The sequence below is a fragment of the Garra rufa genome, chromosome 9, assembly GCF_049309525.1.
Source record: "Garra rufa chromosome 9, GarRuf1.0, whole genome shotgun sequence".
NCBI lineage: Eukaryota > Metazoa > Chordata > Actinopteri > Cypriniformes > Cyprinidae > Garra > Garra rufa.
The window spans coordinates 30,126,243-30,152,797 of record NC_133369.1 but is presented as its reverse complement, the minus strand read 5'-3'; the positions used below and the strand labels follow the sequence as shown (position 1 = coordinate 30,152,797).

General features: G+C 36.6%; 2 protein-coding genes and 1 long non-coding RNA gene across 3 annotated transcripts; all 3 read left to right on the top strand.

Moving 5' to 3' along the window:
* The first annotated feature begins 462 nt into the window (after positions 1-462).
* LOC141343351 (uncharacterized) lies at positions 463-2,889 on the top strand. Its single transcript, XR_012356730.1, has 3 exons — positions 463-755; positions 835-1,024; positions 2,278-2,889. It is a non-coding gene; the product is annotated as an uncharacterized lncRNA (long non-coding RNA).
* A 14,642-nt stretch (positions 2,890-17,531) lies between these two features.
* LOC141342105 (interferon-gamma-inducible GTPase 10-like) lies at positions 17,532-19,197 on the top strand. Its single transcript, XM_073846493.1, has 2 exons — positions 17,532-17,593; positions 17,715-19,197. The coding sequence occupies exons 1-2, from the start codon at positions 17,532-17,534 to the stop codon at positions 19,195-19,197; spliced, it is 1,545 nt and encodes a 514-aa protein (XP_073702594.1).
* A 4,465-nt stretch (positions 19,198-23,662) lies between these two features.
* LOC141343220 (uncharacterized) lies at positions 23,663-25,857 on the top strand. The gene is made up of 3 exons (XM_073847821.1): positions 23,663-23,774; positions 23,857-24,196; positions 24,675-25,857. Exons 1-3 carry the CDS (start codon positions 23,663-23,665, stop codon positions 25,855-25,857), a joined length of 1,635 nt encoding a protein of 544 aa, XP_073703922.1.
* Positions 25,858-26,555: the final 698 nt, after the last annotated feature.

Below are 26,555 nucleotides of genomic sequence, written 5' to 3'. Positions count from 1 at the left end.
TTTGTTGTATGTTTAAACATAATCAATAATGTGCACATTTTAAATTACAACATGACTAACATTTTATCCAGCATATATGAAATGTTCTAAAAAGAATAGTTATAGATATTTTGTCTGCTTCATAGCCCCATAGGGCCAGAATTAATAGTAATATTTAAAATCACTGTTTTACTTTTTAAATTTCTTCTTTTTGTTATGCTACTTTTCCAGATGACTACAAGAAAGCTAGACGAGACGTAAACTACCTCTAGCTGTTGATCACACAGACATTGATCAGACCGATGGAAGGAACTCACCAATTTCAAAGAAAAAGAAAGTAGGGGTTTGGTTAGATTGTTTGTTTATATTAATGTTTCGCACCCCATTTACAAATAAAAGTATATCTTGGAATTGGTAAATGTGTTAGATCTGAGAACATTCTTTTCCCCGGAGAAGATGATGATGATGATGATGATGATGATGATGATGATGATAATAATGAGACCGAAGAACGCCTACATTAACCAAAATTTAAGAGAAGGGTAAGAAGCTTCTGCTTTTTAAAATAATAATGTATTTTATCACAGCAGATAAATGACCAAGAAATTTTGTACTTTTAAGCAGAATGTATTCCATACCTGATGCTCCAAATATTCCTAGACAGCACAACAAATTAGACCCTGGAAAGCCAAATTAGACCCTAAGCTCTTCCACAGTGCTCCTGACATCCCTAATGATGAGATGGAAGGCATTTAAGGAACAAAGTCAAAAAACAAGTAAGAAGTGTCAGCTTTTTTTAATTACAGTGCATTTTATTACAGCTGTTAAAGGACTAAGATATTTTGTATGTTGCAGGAGGTATGCCTGGCATCATGTTCTCTCTGAGAGCTGTAAATCAAGCACTGAGGCCCTTTTCAGGCATGCCAACGTCGAGGTCAGAAGACCACCCCACAAACGTAGGGATATCCAGGGCACTCTGAACCTTCAAGGCTCCATGAGCCACACTACACCTGGGACATCCAGCAAACATCCAGTTACCAAAGTTGTGAGTATATTGTCTAGCCCTTTTCAGAATGCACTGATAGTGTGTCATGGGATTAGCCTCAGGATCATCTGATTTTGATTAATTCACATTGCCAGTGATCTTTGCAATCTGTGCATGCTCTCACACACACACACACACACACACACACACACACACACACACACACACACACACACTGGTTTACTTGTTTTATGGGGACATTCCATAGGCGTAATGGTTTTTATACTGTACAAACCGTACTTTCTATTGCCCTACACCTACCCTACACCTAAACCTAGCCCTCACAGGAGATTGTGCACACTTTTACTTCATCAAAAAAACTCATTGTGCATGATTTATAAGCCTGTTTCCTCATGGGGACCTGAGAAATGTCCCCACAAGGTCAAAATCTACTGGTATTCCTATCCTTGTGGGGACATTTGGTCCCCACAACGTGATGAATACCAGGTGTACACACACACACACACACACACACACACACACACACATAAAAATTCTGTAAAGACATGTGACATCAGGATGTGACAAGTAATGTACAAATAAGTGTTGCGTCTTTTCCACTTTTATGTATATTCCAATTTTTTTCCACAATTCTTTGTGGAAAAACTACACTATCACTGCTGTTTTTAATTTGATTATATAGTGCTTCATGGGACTGCAGTTATTTCTAAAGCCTTTAAGTACACAGTCTTGTACCTTTTGTCTTTTTGTCCAGTTTTCAAAAATGTTTTTTGTTGTGGAGATTGTCATCACAATTTTTTATATCTCTCTTTATTTAAATGCTTAAAGCATGAATGCACTCTATAAGAGATTTAGAAAATGAAGGAGAGAGAGAACGTTTTATGTATATAGTACCTCAACACAAGCTCAAGGTTGCATAACAAAAACATACACTGAATTTAAAAGAAGTAAAAATAAACAAAATCCCAAGTAGAATTAATCTATACATATTTCACACAGTCATTTTAAGCTAAGTGGTAGTGTGTTCCTGAGATGTGTAAAATTATCTTTTACCCATAGTAGACAGTCAGAATTTGGGCTATTTCAGACAATCTAAACAATGAAGGGCTGGGGGAAGTAAGAAACGATAATTAAAACTGGAAGATGGGTAGATGGTAAAAGACAATACAGAATGTTTGTCTAACGGTCATTGGTTCAGTTTTTGTGGTAATATTGTATTTTATCCAATAGCCATGTTACCTGTTACCTGATGCAAAAGCTAATTATACACCATGTGTGCTTGTGTTTTTCAGCGGCTGTGAGGTGCAACTGTCTGACATCTGAGGCCAAAGAAAAATTAATTCATGCCATCATTAAAAGATGACTATATCTCGCCCCAGACAGAGATGGTGGCCGAAAAAAGAGGATGAAGAATAGAGTGTGTGAGGAGAGTACGACTAGTTAACAGACTTTAGGAATGGATGTTCCAAGGCTCTGTTCAGAGTGCAACTTGTTCATTAACAGAATCATGAATGTTTCAGAGTCATTTGAAGAGTGCTACTTCCTGACCATAAACCTGGACGCTCAAGTGTTATGTGAAGTGAAACTCGATGAGTAGAAACATGGATGTTCAAGTGTATGTCAAGTAAATTTTGTTCCTAATCAGAAACATGGACAGTCAAGCTTTAGACAAAGCATGAAACTTCATGATCAGAAACATGGATGATCAAGTGTTACATTTAAAATAAAACTTCATGAACTAAAACATGGCACAGAACTTCTACTTACTTCATTTTTATTGCAGAACTGACAGGGGAGTGGTATTTCAGAGTTGTTTGAACAACTTTAAAATGTCAGGTGTCAATGCTTTGATGTTAACATGATTAAACATTTGTTAAGAATACTGTCTTTGTTGTGATTATTTATCTAGGAGGTTATGGCTGACATGTGGAACCCATCTGGTCCAGCATATAGGACCAGAATAGAGCCAGCTATGGTTACACAGGTGGCAGAGATATTGATCTCTCATGGCCTTTTTATGGCCCATATTTTGGCTGCCAGGTTTAGTTCACCTGTAGATCAGGCTTAGGTGTGGCTCAGTTTTGGGCATTCTGGTTAAACACTGGTGTTGATATGGTTTACTTAAGGCTGTGTTTTGGTTCAAATGTTACATTTTGATCTGGCCCAATTCAGGGCCAGTTATAGTTAATTTACTTGGCTGAGACTTGGGCCAGTTATGGCCCATGTGTGGCCCTTGTCTGGAATCCAGACCTGGTCCAGTCATGTACCGTAATTCACTGCTGTATTTGGGCCAAGTGAAAGTGGATTGTGTGGCCCATCACTGGGCCAAACCAATTTTGCTATGTGGGAGATGACTGACAAGACCATACATGATTTGCTGCTTAACAGATCCTGAGCTCACTGACAAATCTCTTATCTTAAGATGTGCTCCCTTTAAACTTTCGTGAAACTGAAAGTGGACAGCTAGCACTCATTCAAAAGTGATTTATAGCAGATATATAATAGCAGATTCATAGCAGCTTCTTGATGCAAGAAAATTACATGCAATATTAGAATGTTTGAGGAAGTGGACACAAAAAAACGAATTGTGGAACTTTAAAATACATATGATAAGGCAAAAATAGTACAAATGCATTCAATTGAGGTTGTATGAATTTGTACGATTTAGCCACCTCATAAAATAAGTATGAATTGCCATGAGATCAGGTTGCGTATTTATATGAAGATATCACTTCCAAAACTTTACAGCGTGTAACTGGGCATCGGTCCTCCTAGCAGCATGAGAAACTATGATTATGGCTATATAGACTTGAAAATGCGAAAGACTGCTTACTTTACAATCACTAAAAAGAGTTCACTCAAAAAATCTATAAAAAGTTAAAATCAATTTAGTTGTCTAAACTGCATAATGAAACTTTTATTAACATTGTGTCGCTGTTTGGATAAACGCTGGTGGATTCTTACGTGAATATCATTTTGTTCAAGACATTAACAAACAATTTCCTACGTTTCTCACGGCTGCAAAAACAAGCTGTAAAAAGGAACATTTCACGTTCTCAGAGCTCAAACTCAAGAAGACAATGAAGCATTTGCTAAATCTGTTTCGCCAATAAAATGATATAATTACAGTATTAACTAAGAGTGCCCTTTCTTTTGTTTTAGGGAGCTTATATTTATAATGTAACTAAAATTAAACAAAAAATTATTTGTGATCAACCGTTAATTGGTGGACCCCCTAGAGTTTGTGGACCCCCGGTTAAAGACCTTTGAATTAGAGCCACAAATTCCAATTTTAAACAGTGTGTAGACTGAGATCCAGCAGCTGTGCTGTTGAATATGTGCATTTTAGGCTTTGCAGCCTTGATAGCAAGTTTCCACCCTGAAACAAGTTTTGATCAGCTGTCCATCTTCCCACCCAGGTTTTGCATCTGTACTCTTCTGTGACTGTTTCACAATATACAGTCAGAAAACACGCACAACATAATGTTTCACAAAAAAATAAATAACTTTTTATTAAGTAATTCATCAGTTCAAATAAAATAATTAAAATAGAAATACAAGAAATACATAAATAAATAAGTTAAGTTAAGACTTAAGTTTTGGCATATAACTGGTTTTATTTTTTTCTCCAGTTAACAAAAAATCCAGCAAAATATATAATTATGCTTTATTTGTTTTAATTATTTTTTTTACAGTTTGGTATAAACTACATGTGCATATATTCACATATTCATATTGACCTAAAACATGTTATCTTAAGGTTCTGTAAAACGTGTTTGTCCTCAGTGTTACCTCAGATTTTGACCTTGGATAGTTGTTTCATGTTAAGTTTAGTTAAAGGCAACTGTGCTGTATATTAATTACCAAGGCTTTTGCTATAATCATCTAGTTCATTGTCATTACAGCACAGTGCAGATGTTTAATTTATAATTATTGTAAAATTACTTACAGCATATGTAAGGCAACTGGTTATGAAATATTGTGCCCTAAAGGCTCACACCTTAAAGTCATCTGGAAACAATAGATGCACAGGTCTATTTGAAAATGTTAATTTTGCTAATGGCAGAGTAAATGATCCTTTGCTTATGATATTCTGTTTTCTTGGCACCACACTGTTAACATTTGTGTTCATGGCATTATTCTTACTTTCTATAGAAAAAAAATGTTAACTTTTATACTGTAGAAAGTAACTATTATAGATAAAATAGTTACAATTAAATGAATATTGTACATTTTATAATACAGTCGTGGCCAAAAGTTTTGAGAATGACACAAATATTAGTTTTCACAAAGTTTGCTGCTAAACTGCTTTTAGATCTTTGTTTCAGTTGTTTCTGTGATGTACTGAAATATAATTACAAGTACTTCATACGTTTCAAAGGCTTTTATCGACAATTACATGACATTAATGCAAAGAGTCAGTATTTGCAGTGTTGGCCCTTCTTTTTCAGGACCTCTGCAATTCGACTGGGCATGCGCTCAATTAACTTCTTGGCCAAATCCTGACTGATAGCAACCCATTCTTTCATAATCACTTCTTGGAGTTTGTCAGAATTAGTGGGTTTTTGTTTGTCCACCCGCCTCTTGAGGATTGACCACAAGTTTTAAGATTTGGGGAGTTTCCAGACCATGGACCCAAAATTTCAACGTTTTGTTCCCCGAGCCACTTAGTTATCACTTTTGCCATATGGCACGGTGCTCCATCGTGCTGGAAAATGCATTGTTCTTCACCAAACTGTTGTTGGATTGTTGGAAGAAGTTGCTGTTGGAGGGTGTTTTGGTACCATTCTTTATTAATGGCTGTGTTTTTGGGCAAAATTGTGAGTGAGCCCACTCCCTTGGATGAGAAACAACCCCACACATGAATGGTCTCAGGATGCTTTACTGTTGGCATGACACAGGACTGATGGTAGCACTCACCTTTTCTTCTCCGGACAAGCCTTTTTCCAGATGCCCCAAACAATCGGAAAGAGGCTTCATCGGAGAATATGACTTTGCCCCAGTCCTCAGCAGTCCATTCGCCATACTTTTTGCAGAAGATCAATCTGTCCCTGATGTTTTTTTTTTGGAGAGAAGTGGCTTCTTTGCTGCCCTTCTTGACACCAGGCCATCTTCCAAAAGTCTTCGCCTCACTGTGCGTGCTGGACTTTCTTGGACGCCCTGAAGCCTTCTTAACAATGCAGTGGAAAGTTTTTTTCGGGATTAAGTTAATTTTCATGGCAAAGAAGGACTATGCAATTCATCTGATCACTCTTCATAACATTCTGGAGTATATGCAAATTGCTATTATAAAAACTTAAGCAGCAACTTTTCCAATTTCCAATATTTATGTAATTCTCAAAACTTTTGGCCACGGCTGTACATCAGTATTAGGAAAGAAAAAAGAAAGAAAAAGTAAGCGAAAATATCCACAAATGTCTACATGAAAAGATTTACTCTTTATCAATTCTTATATTCAGTTATGAAGAAAATGTGTGTATACCGCTGACTCTGATGTCTCTATAGTGGTTAAACATGAGATATAATTTGTTTTGGGTAAATCTAACGGACATTCTTTGGTTTCATTAAACTATTATTTGTTTCAAATAATAATTACAGAGTTTTGGCAAAACCTCTTTATGTAAATAGTATATGCTGTATATCAGAGTGCTGTCTTTGTACTTTTGACTGAATTGCCCACCAATTACTACTAAAAGGTAGTAATTACTTAGTCAGCAGTAGAGACTTTTAATTAACAGAAGTTAATTTTACTTTCAACAATAGCTTGATGCAGCGAAATGCACTGAGCTGCAAAATCACCCTTTACAAATGAAAGGAAATTAACGTTACGACAAATATAACGCTTTCCTCAGCAGATATATGAAAACTAATGTTTATTTTGAGTACGAGACCAATCTGAAGAATGAATTCTGGATCAGATGCAGGTAATCACACTCGCCCAGTTCATCTTTCTCTCATAATTACGGTGGCCGACAGAGGCCAACGCGCTGCAAACTTAAGAAAACACATGCAAACAGAAAAAACGACAACAAATTAAGAAAACATCTTCATCCGTTTGACAACACAGGCGCTGCAAATCCTCGCAACGCAAACACAAATACGGAAACGCGCTGCAAATTCTCACAACACAACCAAACTCAGAAACACGCTGCAAACACACGAGGGCGCTGCAAACTAACAAACGCGCTGCATATAGATCGGTCCACAAATGAAATGTTTCAGGGGGACCTCAAAAAGTGACGAACCTATCTGGGACCTGATTATTTGTTCAGTGGCTGTTGGTCAGAGCAGAGGTGTTATCGGTGAACTATCACCTTTTAGTGATAGTATACAGTAGTATCATTTAAAGGTGATAGTGATATAAATAATCAGGTAATATAGTGATATAAATAATCAGGTCCCAGATGAGTTCGTCACTTTTTGAGGTCCCCCTGAAACATTTCCGTTGTGGACCGATCTATATGCAGCGCGTTTGTTAGTTTGCAGCGCCTTCCTGTGTTCGCAGCACGTTACTGAGTTTGGTTGTGTTGTGAGAATTTGCAGCGCGTTTCCGTATTTGAGTTTGCGTTGCGAGGATTTGCAGCGCCTGTGTTGTCAAACGGATGAAGATGTTTTCTTAATTTGTTGTCGTTTTTTCTGTTTGCATGTGTTTTCTTGTTTGCAGCGCGTTGGCCTCTGTCGGCCACCGACTGTACATAATACATAATACAGTGAGCTTTAAATACAGTAATACCATAAGCTTTCAATGAAGCAACTCACCATTCCTTCGTTGCTAAAGTAACATTTTCAAATTAGTAATGGAGGCTTGGGCTGAGCTGTTAAACTATCAACTTTAGATTTGAATTTAGGTCGGAAGGACCATGGCACAAAAGAGGGCTTTTAAAGACACTCCGGTGTTATTTTGTTTATGTATTTACACATCCGTGCTGTCGAACTGTTGTATAAACACAATATCACACTTGTAGATGTGATATATGGCTGTACAGGTGCTGGTCATATAATTAGAATGTTTATTTATTTCACTAATTCCATTCAAGAAGTGAAACTTGTATAATCTACACTGTAACCGATTTTTGTAATTTGAACAGTAATTTACTGTAATATCTACAGTAAGATACTGTAAAATGTATATACAGTATTTTACTGTAAACTGCAAAGGATTATGGGAAAATATATGATCACTACTGTAATTCTCCACTACTGTAAATCCGTTTACAGTAGTGAACTTGCCCGCGAAAAATTGACCAATGGCAAGGGAGATTTTTTTTTCTCCTGTTGAGAGGAAGTGGCGGTAAAAAGGACAAAAGAGAAATGTTGCATCAATAACTCGACAAAAAGGTTAGTATATTATTTCTGTTTTATGAAAAACTGAACAATTTTAATTTGTTTTCACTTGTTAACAGCAAACTAACAATATTCATCGTGTTTTTCATGTCGGTAGCCTTTTTTTTCTGACTGACGGCCGGGGCGCCGCCATAACGGTGAAAACATGGACTGGTGAGTAAATTAAGGTGACCTATATTAGTCGAAATAAACTTTATTTAAACTGAGAAACACGTTTGTATATTCGGCTGCCCTTTAATGCAAGTTAGTTCGTCTGACGAGCCCTTACTCAAGCTTAACAGCAAACTGAGGTGAAATACTGAGGTAAAGTGCGTTAAGCAACACCACTGTTTCTGTGGAGATTTTAAACTGTATTTTCAAGCCCTTCTTTTGTTTGTTATTTTCAAGTTTCTGGTCTGGATGTCGTCTGTAACGTCGCAGCGCGGAGGTGTATTTTGGATCTTCTTCTGTGAATGACTGCCATAGTATCGACGATAACATGAACTGGTAAGCTAATAATGTCAGTAAGCCGAAGTTGACAAACTTAACGTTAGTCACAGAGCAGCATAATATCTTTTAAACGCTGCCTCTTTATAGCTAGCAAGGTAATTCTCTTCAAATGATGTTTAAGTAAGAAATGTGTGTATGAATGTCGTATGTAACTTTATAGACGGTCCCTTCAGTGACAGACGTGACATAAACAGCGCGCTAACATGAACCACTGAGGTAAAACTGAACACCGCGGTTAACTGCATCTTTTGTGTTTTATTTTCAAGTTTGTGGTCTCGTGGTCATGTCGTCTGCATCGGAGGTGTATTAGAGTCTTTTCTGGTGATTGCCGTCGTCGCGGTGCAAACAACAGGTGAGCTTCCCCTTTCATCAATTTAACTAAGTTAATGTTAACGTTACTAAATTAGCCAAATTAGCCACAGGCTGCTGTTCTCCACTGACTTGCAGAACAGGTTAACTTTTTAAAGAGAGTAACGAGCTAGCAATATATTAATATAGCAAGTTTTGCTAATAAATATTATAAATGTTTATTTTATTAAAAATGTAAATTTTATTACTGTACAGTAGTTGTCTTTTCTGATCATAAACTATAGTAACACTAAAAGGGTGTTGTGACACTGTCTGTTACAGGAGATTTCTCCAAGCACTAACTGGATGCTGACCATCAGATGCAGAATCATCATACAGCCAGCTGTCCATTTTACAGACATGCAGAATAAGGTAACCTAAAACATATTTTGTTTTACATTGCATTTACATTCATGCATTTTTCAGATGCTTTTATCCTAAGCAGGTTATATTGTATTTAAAGTACACATTTGTAAGGTATTTATTTCCTGGGAATGTTTTTTATTACCATCAAGATTGAGTTTGCATGCGCATTAAAATTATTTCTATTAAACCAGCATTTAAACAGCAAAATGCAGCTGCTTCAGGTATCTTTAACTTACTGTAACCTTTAAATTCATAATAGCAATCTTACTGTCTGTCAATTTAGATTATTGTTACTGTAAAGCAACAAATATAGATTTTTAATCATAGTAGGCCTATTATATGCACAGACTTTCTAGGAAACACACACCTGTTTAGAATGTTTATATGAACAGATTGGTTAGCATTTAGCATGGTCTGTGGCAGACTTTACTAAGTGTCAGGGCAACAAAATTCAATAAACAAGAATGTAATATTAAGTGATTTAAATCAAGAAGAAAATATTGTCTTTTTGCTTTTTTTTAGTAAAAACGGTTCTTAACAAAGCCATGTTGTGCATCTCTGCACACAGCAGTGTTTCATTACTGAATGAATTTACCTTTTTTAAACACCTAGAATCAGTGACTTACTGACCCATTCATAAAATTCTTTATAAAAAATTTCAAGAAAAAGTTTCTTCAGTTTTTTTTCTTACTACTGCGTTCGTATGTAGTATATAATTTTTTTTAAAATGCATACAGCACCAAGTTTGACAGTTGAGGCAAATTCTTTAAACACTGTTTTTCTTGTGTTTGCAGGTTCGTTCAGACAGTCAACCTTTGTGGCAGCAAATGCATTGACAGTCACAGATCAGATGGACTTCTGGAAAGAGGGTGCAAACAGCAAGCATCAGCCTGAATCCCATTCTACCGTTTCTCATCAGAGAGCTTGTCAACTTTGACTCAAAACTACTAAAATTTAACACAACACAAACACATTTTTACTGTATGATTTTATTTTATTTACACTACCAGACAAAGCTTTTGAACAGTAAGATTTTAAATGTTTTTAAAGAAGGTCTCTTCTGCTCACTAAGCCTGCATTCATTTGATCCAAAGTACAGCAAAAACAATACACTTTTGAACCATTTTTATTATTTAAAATAACTGTTTTCTTTTTGAATATATTTTAAAATGTAATTTATTGCTGTGATCAAAGCTTAATTTTTAGCATCATTACTGCAGTCACATGATCCTTCAGAAATCATTCTAATAATTTGATTTTCTGCTCAAAAACTATTATTATGATGTTGCTGAAATTATTATAATGCTAAAAACAGTGGAGTACATTTTTTTCAGGTTTCTTTGATGAATAGAAAGTTCAGATAAACAGCATTTATCTGAAATAGAAATAGTTTGTAACATTATGAATGTCTTTATTATCACTTTTGATAAATTTAAATCATCCTTGCTAAATAATATCTTTCTATTCATCAAAGAATCCTGAAAAATCTAAAAATTAAATAAAATGTTTATCAGCATACTAGAATGATTTCTGAAGGATCATGTGATACTGAAGACGAGTAATGATGCTGAAAATTCAGCTTTGATCAAAGGAATAAATTAAATTTGGATCAAATTAATGCAGGCTTGGTAAGCAGAAGAGAATTCTTTAAAAAAATCTTAGTGTTCAAAAACTTATGACTGGTAGTGTACTTACTTATTTTTGCTTTTCAGTATGTGTATGTTTGCCATGATACAAAGTCTCTGTACTTTTAAAAAGAAAATGTTCAACAATTAAAAAGAATATTATCAGAACTAATGCTTATGAGTTATTGTGATTTTTATGGGGTTGGGGTGGTAAAAATCTTGAATTACAGTGCTGTAGGTTAATTGGATTGTTTTTACAGGTAAAAAATGTTTAAAATAAATGAAAATAAACTCTATAGTACTGATACTGTAACTGAAAATACAGTAAAAATACTGTAATTGAAGATACAGTAAAAACACTGTAAATGAAATTACAGTAAAAATACTGTAAATGAAATTACAGTAAATACCTTTTAGTACTGTAAATGCACTTACAGTAATAATACTGTAAACATTTTTACAGTAACTTACTGGCATCCAGCTGCCAGTAAGTTACTGTAAAATTTACAGCAAACTTTTTACAGTGTATACATTCATTCCACACAGACTGATATATTTCAAGTGTATATTTCTTTTTCTTATTCCTTTTAATTTTGATGATTATAACTGACAACTAATGAAAACCCCAATTCAGTATCTCAGAAAATTAGAATATTGTGAAAAGGTTCAGTCTTGAAGACACCTGGTGCCACACTCTAATCAGCTAATTACAAGCAATAGGGATAACCGCACCCTGGAGAGAATTGTGAAACAAAACCCATTCAAAAATGTGGGGGAGATTCACAAAGAGTGGACTGTAGCTGGAGTCAGTGCTTCAAGAACCACTACGCACAGACGTATGCAAGACATGGGTTTCAACTGTCGCATTCCTTTTGTCAAGCCACTCTTGAACAACAGACAGCGTCAGAAGTGTCTCGCCTGGGCTAAAGTCAAAAAGGACTGGACTGCTACTGAATGGTCCAAAGTTATGTTCTCTTATGGAAGTCAATTTTGCATTTCTTTTGGAAATCATTGTCCCAGACTCTGGAGGAAGAGAGGAGAGGCACATAATCCACGTTGCTTGAGGTCCAGTGTAAGGTTTCCACAGTCAGTGATGGTTTGGGGTGCCATGTCATCTGGTGTTGGTCCACTGTGTTTTCTGAGGTCCAAGGTCAACGCAGCTGTATACCAGGACGTTTTAGAGCACTTCATGCTTCCTGCTGCTGACCAACTTTATGGAGATGCAGATTTCATTTTACAACAGGACTTGGCACCTGCACACAGTGCCAAAGCTACCAGTACCTGGTTTAAGGACCATGGTATCCCTGTTCTTAATTGGCCAGCAAACTCGCCTGACCTTAACCCCATAGAAAATCTATGGGGTATTGTGAAGAGGAAGATGCGATATACCAGACCCAACAATGCAGAAGAACTGAAGGCCACTATCAGAGCAACCTGGGCTCTCATAACACCTGAGCAGTGCCACAGACTGATCGACTCCATGCCACGCCGCATTGCTGCAGTAATTCAGGCAAAAGGAGCCCCAACTAAGTACTGAGTACTTTTCATGTTCATACTTTTCAGTTGGCCAAGATATCTAAAAATCCTTTCTTTGTGTTGGTCTTAAGTAATATTCTAATTTTCTGAGATGCTGAATTTTGGGTTTTCATTAGTTGTCAGTTATAATCATCAAAATTAAAAGAAATAAACACTTGAAATATATCAGTCTGTGTGGAATGAATGTATACATTAAACAAGTTTCCCTTCTTGAATGGAATTAGTGAAATAAATATTCTAGATATTCTAATTATATGATCAGCACCTGTATATCGGCACTGCTGTGATTCACAGGAATGCATCAAAATGTACTTGAGAATTATTAGTAAATTAGTCAATAATTAACTCACGTAAAAAAAAATTTAATTAAATTATATAGTGTGTTATTAAATAATAATAATAATAATAAAATGTATAAAAGGCTTTAGTCTAACAAACATGTCTATCCAAATTTGTACTGTAAGCTGGGAAACACCCAGATGCTGTTTTTGGATCAGATCACAGAATCCAAGGACAGAATGATTCTCTGTGTAAAAGGTAAGATCTCTATACTTTATTATCTTTACAGACTGTGGAGTATTTACTTCTGTACAATCCTTCTGTTAATATTAACAACTGAACCAAAAATTCAGTCTTTACTTGTCATTCTCTAGTTTCCATGGACATTCTTTTAGTATAGCTTTGTTAAATAGCCATGTTAAATAGTTCTATTTTTATTTGGCATTCGTTCTAAGATGTGATTCCCTGATGAGACTCTCCATTAGACCTCAGACAGCATTTAACCTAACATGTAGATTAATGAGCACAAGTGCTCTTTCTTCATTACAGAAGCCTACTCATCATTAGATTCAACGTATTGCTTTTAGTTGCTTGTATAGCCTGTTAATATAGTTTGCATTTCATCTTTTGTATGATAAAGAGAAAAATAATACTCAAACGAACCTTGACTTGTTACAGATTAACAGTTTACAAAGATTAAAAATTGGTCTTGTTATAGATGTCAATCAACTGTGAAATAAGTAGTTCAATAACAGTACTCTGTTTTCAGTTCCCATGGAAAGTTTTCATGTCACAAACCAGTTCTTTCGGATGTCTTTGAATGTATTTTAATTCATACTTCCATCAACACACATGCACAATTGCAGGACATGCAGTACAATGTACATGCTGCAGGTGCCAGTATATCTCTTCATGAAACTCAATAAGGATGTCTGATTTCCTCTGAAAGAAAAATATATCCTATTTTGTTGTTGAGAATTTTGATATATTACTCTTTTTTTATGGTGCCGTTTACTGTGATTAGGTTCCCTGGTCCACCGGCTAAAATAAAACACCCTCAAAACATTAGGTTCCCACAACCATGTTTGACAGTGGGAATGGTGTTCTTAGGTTTGAAGGCTTCTTTTTTTTTATACCAAATGAAGGCTACATCATTGTGGCCAAACAATTAAATTTTTGTTCCATTTGACCATAAAACAGAAGACCAGAAGTCTTCTTTGTGCACCTTATCTGGAGAAGTGGTGTCCTCCTTGGTCTGCGTCTGTTGAACCCAGCGGTGTGCAGTGTCTGTTGGACTGTCTGCTTTGAGATGTTGCCACCAGCAGAGCCCAGATTCATCAGGATGGCCTTGGTGGTGATCCTTTGATTCTTTTTTTACCTCACTATCCTCCTGGCCAGCACAGGTGTCACTTTTGGCTTCCGACCACGTCCTCTGAGATTTTTCACAGTGCGGAACGTCTTGTAATTTTTTAATAATACTTTGCACTGTAGCCAATGGAACTTCAAAACATTTAGATATGGTCTTATAGCCCTTTCCTGACTTGTGAGCAGCCACAATGCGCAGCCGCAGGTCCTCAGTGAGCTCCTTTGTCTTAGTCATGACTGTCCACAAACCAACAGCAGAGAGCTTCTGTTTTTCACCTGTTGAGTTGATTAAAACAGCTGTTTCCAATAAATCAGGGTAATTAGGATGCTTTAGAACAGCTTGGATTATTTGGAATAGTATAGCACTTTGGATATCCCATAGACTGTGACAGTTTGCAAAGGGTATGAATAATTTTGGACATGCCACTTTTTGTTCAAATGTAAATAAAAGCTGAGAAATATTTTTTTTTTCCACAATGATGCCTCTTGTACATTGTCTTATTATCTTTTGGGAGAAGCATGTGTCATTTCCGGTCAAAAAAAAAAATGCTGGTTGAATAAAAGTAACTTTAAGTCTGGGGGTATGAATAATTCGGGCTTGACTATATGTTCCATGTTATCACTAATTAACTGACCATTTAAGGTAAATGTCTTTGATTTCTGCACAAACACACCTCTTTTCTACAGCAATAAATTCAATAAATTAGCATCATTATAGATCATTAATTCACAAACCTGCCTGCCAGATACATCCCTCTACTCACGGAAATCAGAAATTTCTGCATTCTTCAGCACCTGTAGAGCTCAGAACCAACTTACAGAATGGGGGGAATCAGACCAAAAACAAACATGCAAATAAACTGCAATGTGAGCGTGTGCAATTCATTCTTAGTGAATTCCACTGTGAGGTTTTCATTTTTTTGAGACTGGTCGGTTCAGATGTCTGAGAAATCACAGTTCATACTTTGACAGTGGTTTTGCCAATACTCCTTACACGGAAACAGCATCAGATATCTCTCATCTATTTATAGAGCTGAAAAGTTCCCACTGCATTATGGGGTTATATAGTACTGCATTGATAATACTTTAATTATTAACGTCATCATTGCTTTAATAGCAAAAAAGTCATTATTGCAATTACAAGTGGTTTTATTATTGCTATAGTAAGTGGTTTAAGGTCCAACCTCTTAGTGAAAGCATAAAAGCTATTAGAGTTATATATATTAAAGAAAGATGCCAGATGAGAGACAAAAGTATGGTTTTTGTTAAAGTTGCTATGTACTGCAGCGATGATAGTTCAGTCCAAAAACTGAAAAACTGAAAAATGTAAAAAATAAATAATAATAATAATAATAATAATAACAATAATAATAAATAAATAAAACAAATTGGACATGATCTATGACCTGAGTTTGGATCTATGACCTGAGTTACCATCAACGTTTTTTTTATTGATGTTAAATTATTGATGCCATTTATTTTGTATTGGAGTAAGAATGAACAAGGATTATGGTATTTTAGGTTCAGTCAAGATGACTTCAGGCAAGTCTCTTAGTAATTTCTGTGAGTTCTTTTATCAACTAATGTAACCTGAATGATTTGATAATAGGCTTACGGTATCACTGACTGTAAAGGCAGCCACAAGACAAACTTGAATAGTAACATGATGAAAGAATTTCAAGAGGCTGTGATCATCCCAAGAGGCTTCAAGAGGCTGTGATCATCCCTACCCACATGGAAAGAACCTATATGAGGATATATGTGCATATATGAAACCTATATGCAGTATATATGCACATATATGAATATGTCTCAAACCATTTCCTGCTTTTAGGTCTTCTGGTTGCATACAAGCTGTTTTTTTTAAGACCAGGTTTGGGTTTAGTAAAGGTGATATTCTGTTGATTGCTTGCAAATATCAGAGATGTTTGCTTGTGCCCTCACAATCCTCCCTGAGGTACATGTCAATTTATGAGAACATGCTGGTAGACCCTTCATGTTGTTTCTTTTTAAATGTGGGGTAAAGACAGAAAAAATAAATTCACGGCAACACATAAATACAGTTGATTGCATGCTCTGGTCTAAAGTGGCATTACTTGAAACGCACAAAAAGAAATTCACCTGTTTGTGTGGTGATATGTAACAAATTCTGTTCTGTTCTTAAGTAACTTAAAAGAACAAACAAACATTAAATCTGGAACGTGTTTGTGTCTTCAGGGAATTTCTGTCAGGAGGAAGTTCTTGATAAAAGACACACCCTAAAGTCTATGAAACCCTCATTCTGCACTTAACACAGCTCATTTGATTTTGTAATGAAGCGCTTTACTCAATTCGTACTGACCAAAGGTAAGATTACTTTCCATTGAATTATATTTTGAAAACTTTATGCTAACATAAATTTGAGCCGTTTGTGTCTTAAATGGCTTATCCCATACATTCTTTTGTAATAAATAAAGTATATTTGAAGATGAATAGGTTTACTGTTGAAATAACATATAAAAAAATAAAATAAAAATAAAATAAAAACCCACAGCCAAGCTTAAAGGAGTATAAAAAGCTATTATTGGCCTATATAAATAGCTATTCAAAAATATTTACTGGGTAGTAATGTAAAAATCACAGGTTTGGAGGTGAAAAAGAACAAGTCATTGTATAATTTACTGTGAAAAAAACGTAAATTGACATCAGATGTGTACATTAGAGTTTTATCTAGCATCTAGTGTTATTAAATGAATGTAAATGAAATGAATATTGCATTATTTCAGTATCGTGTGTGTTACCATGATGGTGTTTAGTATTTTATTAAATGACACTGTGCATCTTCTATATAGAAGTATTTATCTCCTCAGCTTGTGGAAAAGCTGCTTTTGATGAGCTTTGGTTCATCATGTGGTTATCAGTGTATTGCAAAGATACAAAACAGAAATTAGTTCTTCAGTGGGTTGGTATATTCATCATCACATCAGTTTATGAAATATTTTTTTTAACTGTGAATTTAAGTTAAGACTGTAAAACCTAAAAAGTTGCTACCATATTTTTTTTTTACAGTAAAGTTCTGGCAACCACATCTGCCGGTATTTTACAGTAAATGTCACAGATTTTTTTTTACAGTTTATGTTGTGTTATCCCTTTCAGATCAGTTATGAAATGACCATATCAGAGAGACGCTTACCTGTATGATTCAATCCCACTATATGTTGCAGTGGACAGTACTGAAGCTTCCAGAGGCTGAGCAGAGAATTCGCGATTCACAGCAGTGGGTTAAATATTAAAATATATTGCACATTTATATATATATTTTGTGTGTGTGTGTGTGTGTGTGTGTAACATGCATCATCCTGATATAAGATACATGTCTGTGCTTAATACTATTATAGAGCTACCATGACAGATTTGGTGAATCCCTATAACGAAGATGATCGCTCCAGCCAGTCATCTGGATCATCATCGAGCACATCACAAACACTGAGCAAAGAGACTAAAGAAATCTCAAGAAAATCTCATCCACCACGTTCTAAATGTCCAACAATCAGTCCAAGAAATATGCTGTTAAGACTGGAAAAACAAGATAAAAATGCACAAACTAAATCTTCTGACGAACCTATAGACAAAGACATCAAAAAGCCAGATGAAGAGGACAAAAACAAAAATGTGTATGTGGTTTCCAGAGAGTTTGTAGACATATTAGCTGATGCCACAGCGGACACTGAAGATTCAGACTCTCTTGGCTCAGACCTACAGGAAATAATTGACTCTCCACCTGCAGAAAAAAGTAAAAAACTGAAAAATAAACTGAAGGAGTTAGAGAATGTTACACTTAACATTGCTATAACCGGGATGACAGGGGCAGGGAAGTCTTCCTTCGTCAATGCCATCAGAGGCCTTCCTAATGATGATAAGAACGCAGCTCCCACAGGAACAACTGAGACCACCATGACGCCCAACATGTACCAACATCCCTTCATGCCAAACGTGAAAATCTGGGACCTGCCTGGAATTGGTAGTCCAAAATTTAGAGCAAAGAAGTACTTGAAAGATGTCAATTTCCACACATATGACTTCTTTCTCATAGTGACCTCTGAAAGATTTAGGGAAAATGACATAGAGCTGGCCAGAGCGATCAAGAAGAGCAAAAAGCTATTTTATTTCATTCGCACCAAAATTGACAACGACATTCGTGCTGAATCAAACAAAAGAAACTTTGATGAGCGGATGTTGCTCGAAACCATCCGAGAAGATTGTAAGGCAAACCTACTGAAAGTCGGAGTACCCAAAATATTCCTAGTATCTTCATTTCAACTGGAAAAATATGACTTTCAGAAGCTGGTCAACACCCTCGAAGATGAACTTCCTGAAAACAAGAAATTTGCTCTTATTCAGTCTCTGCCTGTTTATTCCCTTGAGGCCCTCACAAAGAAGAAAACATACTTCAAGAAACTTATTTGGCTTAATGCTTTTGGGGCCGGGGTTGGGGCGATAGCTCCCCTCCCGGGAGTGTCACTGGCCTGTGATTATTTGATCATTAAGAAGTTTTTTCAGCAAGTCTTCATGGGCTTTGGCTTATCAAATCAAGCCCTAGAGGTGCTATCAGAGCGAGTGAACAAACCGATGGAGCAACTACAAGCTGCTAAGAAATCACGCTTCAAAGATGGGGCCACTGAGGATATTGTGGTTGATATGCTGTCTAAACCGGTGATTGCTATAGCCAAGACGCTCAGCACTGTAATGGCCCTGCTGCCTGGAGGAGCTCTACCGGCAGGAGGAGCGACGGTCGCTACTGTGCACTACCTGCTTAATATAGGACTGAATGAGATGGCAGAAGACACCAAATGTGTTCTTTCTGTGTCGCAACTTGCCTAATATTATGCAGAAATGGCCTTAGATCTGGCTTACAAATCATATAATAGCTCTGTTGTTGCAGATAATGTCTTTTGAAAATAAAAAGATAAAAGTAATCATACTTATTGTACATTTTTTGTAAATATGAATACATTTAAATAAAAAACTGAAATGTGTTTGTGAATGTGCATCTGAAATAAAAACATACTTTGTTTTACAAATGTAAACTACACTAATATATATATATATATATACATATATATATACACTGCATGTATGCTGGATTTGTAATTTGTGCAATGAATTAAATACTTGTTCTTTAATGGATTGATCTGTTTTATATATTAATTTTTATATTAGACTGTGTTTGATTTAGGTAATTACAATGCAGCAAATCATTTTCTGATCAATTCAAAATCTACATACCATGCAGAAAGTATTCCTGCTATACATTAAAAAAGAACCTGTTATTCTAATTTCATACAGACATTAATACACAGATACATCATATATCATAGCACTATATAATGACAAATTAAAACAAAAATTTTAATCTATAAATTATTAATTTGTAGATCATTTAATTTAATTAAATGTACCATGCCTAAAATACACATTTAAAAGCAGTGTTGTTGTGGGTAACAAGAATGACATAAGATGTTATTTGTTGGAAGAATAGCGAGTTACCTTTGTTTTCAATATAATTGCAGATAGTTTGATTGACAGGTGAAAAACAAAATAGGCAGAAGAGTAGAATAATGTTGGTAGAGGTAGAGCTACAGCGAGCTGCATGATACATTAAAGAGCCATGATTGTTGGTCATTTCTTAAAAAATGACAACATTTGTAAGCTGAGACTTTGTTTTATACCTAAAGTAACCTGCTCTGTCTTGTCTGTCGGCATTGTCAATGTCCTTCCTGCTCTGTGATGTATTTTTCACTGCGTGAAAACAGAATGTGTAACGTGAGAGTGCCATGGCTTGTCGGACATAGCAGCGAAGGGGTACGGGTCTTTATGCACTTACAAATACAACTGAAATCCCCTCTTTTCTTCATAACAGGCGTGTTGGCTAAGCAGTACACATTGGACTCCATAAAATATATAAATGCTGTCAAGTCATCACACTGTAAAGTAAAAGTAGCATAGAAGACATACTGAAACATATTAGATTTAACCTGCTTTGTCAGGACTACTGAGGATTTTAGGTGCTGTAGTACAATAGAACAATGTGTTTACAGATTTGTTCATTATCTACACAAAAAAAAAAACATACATTTTCATATTTATCTGTGATTTTTAGATTTCTAACCTGCAGAGTAACAGCTACATCTCTCTCTATATATATCCAAAAATCACCTGAGTAAGAAATGAAGGAGCCATCATTCATACGCCTGCTGACTTGTTATGCAAGTCTCCTACGTCGGCCCATTATGTAGTCTACATGTGAGGAAAGCATTCACATCATTCATTCCTATCTGAGTGATTTTGTATATCTCACAAATTTTAGGAGATAAAATCATCTAAACAGCAATTCTGAGCATAAATACCATTTTGAATTGTAATTTCTCTTACTGAAAGAAAGATATAATGAGCATTATTAAATATTTCGTATTAGGTACATTATTGCTATATATAATACTACTAAAAGAAATTTAATTTGGAATTAAAAATTACCTGGAATCGTGTACTATGATATAATAAAGATTAATTATGCAGACCTACCCATAAAAAATTTGTCCTGGGCAATATGAATTTATATATTGTGCCATTTAACTATACACAGAATTTTACTGTGGTATACATTATAATTTAAAATGTTAAGACCCTATTCATTTTGACCTTTTTAACAGATGTCACTCATCTCATGATGTGAAAAGATGAAAAGGTATCATATATAAACAATCGCCATGAGTGGACAATTTGTGCTTAACTACACGTGTGGGAAAAAAAGATAAAGAAGTAAAGATAACACAGAATGATAATTATCTTATGACTGAGACTAAATAAATTGTGTACAATGATATATTAATTTAAAAAATAACAATAATAAATATAGAAAAAAATTAAAAGACCTCAACAAAGATCAAACTAAAATTACAGTGTGCTTGTTTAGAAAAAAGCTATTTAGCCTTTAACTAAGTCTGCTTTAAGATTGTCCATGGGTTAAAAACAAGCTTCAAAGGAGGAAATTTTTTTAATTCTTTTGCTAAGATGTACATGCCATTGCCAGTAAAAGGGCAAGAAATATCTAGTTCTACAACATTGAGACTTCTTCAAACAGGGCTCAGATTGGAAGGTGCTGAAAGTAACAAAACAGATCGTTCCATGAACCAGGAACACATATGTAAAAAAAAAAAATAATAATTCTTGGAGACATCAAAACCAATAGCAGTAGAAATTCCTTTGAGTTGTGTTCAGGCAAAATGCAATGGTGGTTTTATGTAAAACATTTTAATTGACATTTTTAGTAATGCCTAGCAACATGTACATGTATGCATGTTATTTGACAAACTTCATGACATGCAGATATACTTAAATATAAATTTTTACCCTCAGTTCTCAGATGTCCTCTAAACCACACCCTAAATCCACACCTCCTTTTTCATAAACAGCTACCACATAATTTTAAGACAAGCAGAGATACCGAAATCATAACCACCTGTGCACAGATAAGGTGAGTTTGTCTTATTATGGAAGCAAAAATAGAAAAGTGAACTTCTTTTTGTTTGTTTTGATCACATATAAAATAAGCAATCCTAAAGAATTAGAAAGATTTCCATAGCAAAGCGTTACATAGGCTATAGGAAAACTTCTAGTGATCGATGTTTATTTATAATGCTGTTTTATTGTACACAATGTAAGGATTGATTGATTAATTTCCATTGGAAAATATAAATAGTTCTCTTGGAAAAATGCAAAATTATGCTCATTAGGTTGCAGACTTGTTAGAATAAATACATATTTTTTATTCTCGTCTACATGGGGCTTATCTACTCACTTTATCTTGGTAACACACTTCCAGTTAACTTTCACTTGCAAAATAATAATAATAATAATAATAATAATAATAATAATAATAATAATAATAATAATAATAATAATAATAATAATAGCTGACTGAATTTCTAGAAAAAATTCTGAAACAGTTTGTCATGATCACCAGCTGGATTGCCCATGAGTTCCACCAGAAGGCACTTCATCCCAGTCTCTTGCCACTCTACCCTGAACATTTCCAACAACCCTCTGTCCAGGGGCCAATCTACAGACACACCCATTTCCAATCAGGAGGACTTCAAAAGTTGCACTCACACACTTTGCTGAGTATTGATTGTTGGTATGTAGATTCATTCCTAGCCATTCTGTGTTCCTTGTTTTCTGTCTTGTTCTGAGCCTTGCCTAGTCTAGGACTTTATGGACCATGTTTTAATTCTGAGTGGTTAATCTGTCACTGTGGGTATCACGGAGGAGAACATGGAACCTTTCCAGAGCCTCGTCTCGCCATGGCATCTCGTCATGGCCGCCTTTCCAAAACCTCATACCATCATGTCTACCATGCCTGAAAACACAAGGTCAGTCCCAAGGCTGCATGTTACCCTGCAAACTCTACGCTCCTGAGCAATGCAGAAGCTATGCTCCCAAGCAACACAAATTCTACACTCACAAGCAACACAGACTCTACACTCACCGGAGACACTGTCTCAGCACTCTCAAGCACTGCAATCTCAGCGCTATCAAGCACCACCTTCTCAGCATCCTCAAACCCCATAGTTTTAGCGCACTCAAATGATGCAGATTAAGTGACAGTTTCAGTGCTCTCCATCAACGCTCTCAAACAACGCCGTTTCAGCATTCTCAGTGCTTCCAAAACTTCTTCAAGATGGCCACTAGCCCAGAATCTCTTCACAAGATGGCCCCTGGCCTAGAGTCTCTTCGCAAGTTGGCCACCAGACTTGAACCCGCTTCAGAGTCAGTTCCAGTACCCAAAATCCACTCACAAGCTTGCTCCAGTTCCCGAGCCCACTTAAGGTCCCTCTGAGGTGGCAACTTTCATTGCAGAACCTTTCATGGCCGCTCCAGCTCTTGGTGTTCCCGGTCACCTCTGACTCAACCACGGGCACTATATTAGAACTCTCTGTGTTTATTTAAGCTCCTGTTGCTACTGCTGCAGAACCTCCAGAGGTGGGGGGGGGGGTTCACTTTAACTCATCTAAAGACAGCAGTGTTCACCTATGAACTCTCCGTCTGTCCTGACGAGGTCATTGAGACCCTCAGTGAATCCCCTGTCATACCTGTCCCGGCCAAAGAGGCCATTCCTGCACTTTCTGTTTGCACTGTCCCGGCCAAGGAGGTCTTTCCTGAAATCTCTGTCTCTGGCCTGCCTTGTCACGGCCACAGAAGCCGCCTGTGAACTCTCTGCTTGTCCTTTGGCCGCAGAGGCCGTTGTCAACCTCTCCGAGCTCTCTGTTCCAGTTCTGCCTGATCTGCCATGGTATCCTGCGCCATCAGCTCCACCCTGGTGGTCGTCTACTCCATCATGGGGATTTTTGGAGCCACCTGCTCTGCTTTGGTGGTCGTCTGGTCCACCGTGGGGATCTTAGGTCCCATTTGCTCCACCCTGGTGGTCTTCTGATCCATCATGGTGCTTCTCAGTGCTGTCTGCTATGCCATGGCACTCTTCAGCTCTGGTGGTCTTTAGTGCTGTCCTGGTGCTCTTCAGCCCCGTCTGCTCTGCTCTGGTGGGCTTCAGCTCCACCCTGGCTCTCTGCATCCTGGCCCCACCTTGGATCTCTGCTCAGCCAGCTCTGCCTCAGTCCCCTGTCCGCCTCTGCTCCACTTCCCTCCTGAACTCTGGTTTGTTCCTATTAAAGAGTGCCCGGAAGCCACTCCTTAGGAGGGGGGCTATGTCACAATCAGTAGCTGGAGTGCCCATGAGTTCCACCAGAGGGCACTTCACCTCAGTCTCTTGCCACTCTACCCTGGACTCCATTTCCCACAACCCTCTGCCTAGGAACCAAACAAGGTAGGTTTCTTGAAGCATCTTGTAGACGTTACCACAGTTCATCCGGATTTAGTTTGTTTCAGTTTGATCTGTTTCTTCATGTCATTCCAGACAGACTGGATGATGATAGGATCAAATCTCTGTGTGGAGCACTGGCTGTTGTCAGACGCCATGTGCAAACAAAAATCTTACTGGATTATAACAATTAATGGCAAAATAATTGTTTGGAAATGTAAACAATAATTTTCTACTGACACACTACAGCGAAAGATAGAAAAACTGATTTAAAGACATAGACAGCGACCTCTATTGTAAACAGCTGCATTATTCTATTAAGTCAAACACTTGAATTTATAATATTAGCTGCAAAAATAATGGCACTATTACTGCAAAACTAATGTACAGAAGTTTCACTAGAAAAGTTTTCACTAGTAATTTCACTGGTAGTAAAAATCCCTGAATGGTTCTTGACATTTACCCAGTTAATTTGCTTTTTCAGAGTCATCATGTCAGTTGAAGTCAACGTTTTTATGGACCAATTCCTCAAAATCAATACATATCCCGATCAGATAGAAGTAGCCGACAACCTTACTGGTAACCTTACTGAATCCTTTTATGAAGACATTGTGTTGAAAGAGCAACAGAGAAACACAGATTTGTTGGTAGATTATCGTTCCAGCCAGTCATCTGGATCATCATTAAGTACATCACAAACATTCAGCAAAGAAGAGACTAAAGACAAAAATGCTAATTTACCACATTCTAAATGGCCAACAATCAGTTCAATAAATATGCTGTTAAGACTGGAAAAACAAACTGACGAGCCTAAAGAAAAAGACATTAAAAAGCCAGAGGAAGAGGACAAAAACGTGTATGTGGTTTCAAGAGAGTTTGTAGACATATTGGCTGATGCCATGGCAAACACAGAAGATTCAGACTCTACTGGCTCAGACCTACAAGAAATAATTGACTCTATACCTGCTGAAAAAAACAACAAACTGACAAATAAACTGAAGGAATTGGAGAATGTTACACTTAACATTGCTATAACTGGGATGACAGGGGCAGGGAAGTCTTCCCTGGTCAATGCCCTCAGAGGCCTTCCTTATAATGATAAGAACGCAGCTCCCACAGGAGTGGTTGAGACTACCATGACGCCCAACATGTACCAACATCCCTTCATGCCAAACGTGAAGATCTGGGACCTGCCTGGAAATGGTAGTCCAAAATTTAGAGCAAAGAAATATCTGAAAAATGTCAATTTCCACATGTATGACTTCTTTCTCATAGTGACCTCTGAAAGATTTAGGGAGAACGACATAGAGCTGGCCAGAGCGATCAAGAAAAGCAAGAAGCTCTTTTATTTCGTTCGCACTAAAATTGACAACGACATTCGTGCTGAATCACACAAAAGAAACTTTGATGAGCAGATGTTGCTCGAAACCATCAGAGAAGACTGTAAGGCAAACCTACTGAAAGTCGGAGTACCCAAAATATTCCTAGTATCTTCATTTCAATTGGAAAAATATGACTTTCAGAAGCTGATCAGCACCCTCGAAGATGAACTTCCCAAAAACAAGAAATTTGCTCTCATTCAGTCTATGCCTGTTTATTCTCTTAAGCCCCTAACAAAGAAGAAAACATTCTCCAAGAAACGTATTTGGCTGAAAGCTTCTAAATGAGATGGCTGAAGACACCAAATGTATTCTTTCTGTGTCGCAGCTTGCCTAATATGCAGAAATAGCCTTAGATCAGGCTTACAAATCATATAATAGCTCTGTTGTTGCAGAAAATATGTCTTTTAAAAAATAGATAAAGTAAATTTAAATAAAAAACTGAAATTTGATTGTGAATGTGTATTTCAAATTAAATACTTTCTATTTTTGCCAGTTTCTTTCATTTGTGTCCATATGTAATTTATATATATATAATCCATTCAGCCGTTCTCCTGTTCTGGCGATATCACTTTTAGCATAGCTTAGCATAGATCATTGAATCCTATGAGACCAATAGCATCGCGTTCAAAAATGACCAATGAGTTTCGATATTTGTTCTATTTAAATCTTCTGCAGTTATATTGTGTACTAAGACCGGCGGAAAATGTAAAGATGCGATTTTCTAGGCCGATAAGATTAGGAACTACACTCCCATTCTGGTGTAATAATCAAGGAAGTTTGCTGCCATAATATGGACACAGCAGGCGCAGTAATATCACGCAGCGCCTGAAATGAGTTCCCACGAGGAACGCTCCCTGTGCGTGCAGTTGGTCACATTGTGCTGCGATGTGCTGCGATGTGCTGCGTGATATTACTGCGCCTGCTTCGGCCATGTTACGGCAGCAAACTTCCTTGACTATTACGCCGGAATGTGAGTGTAGTTC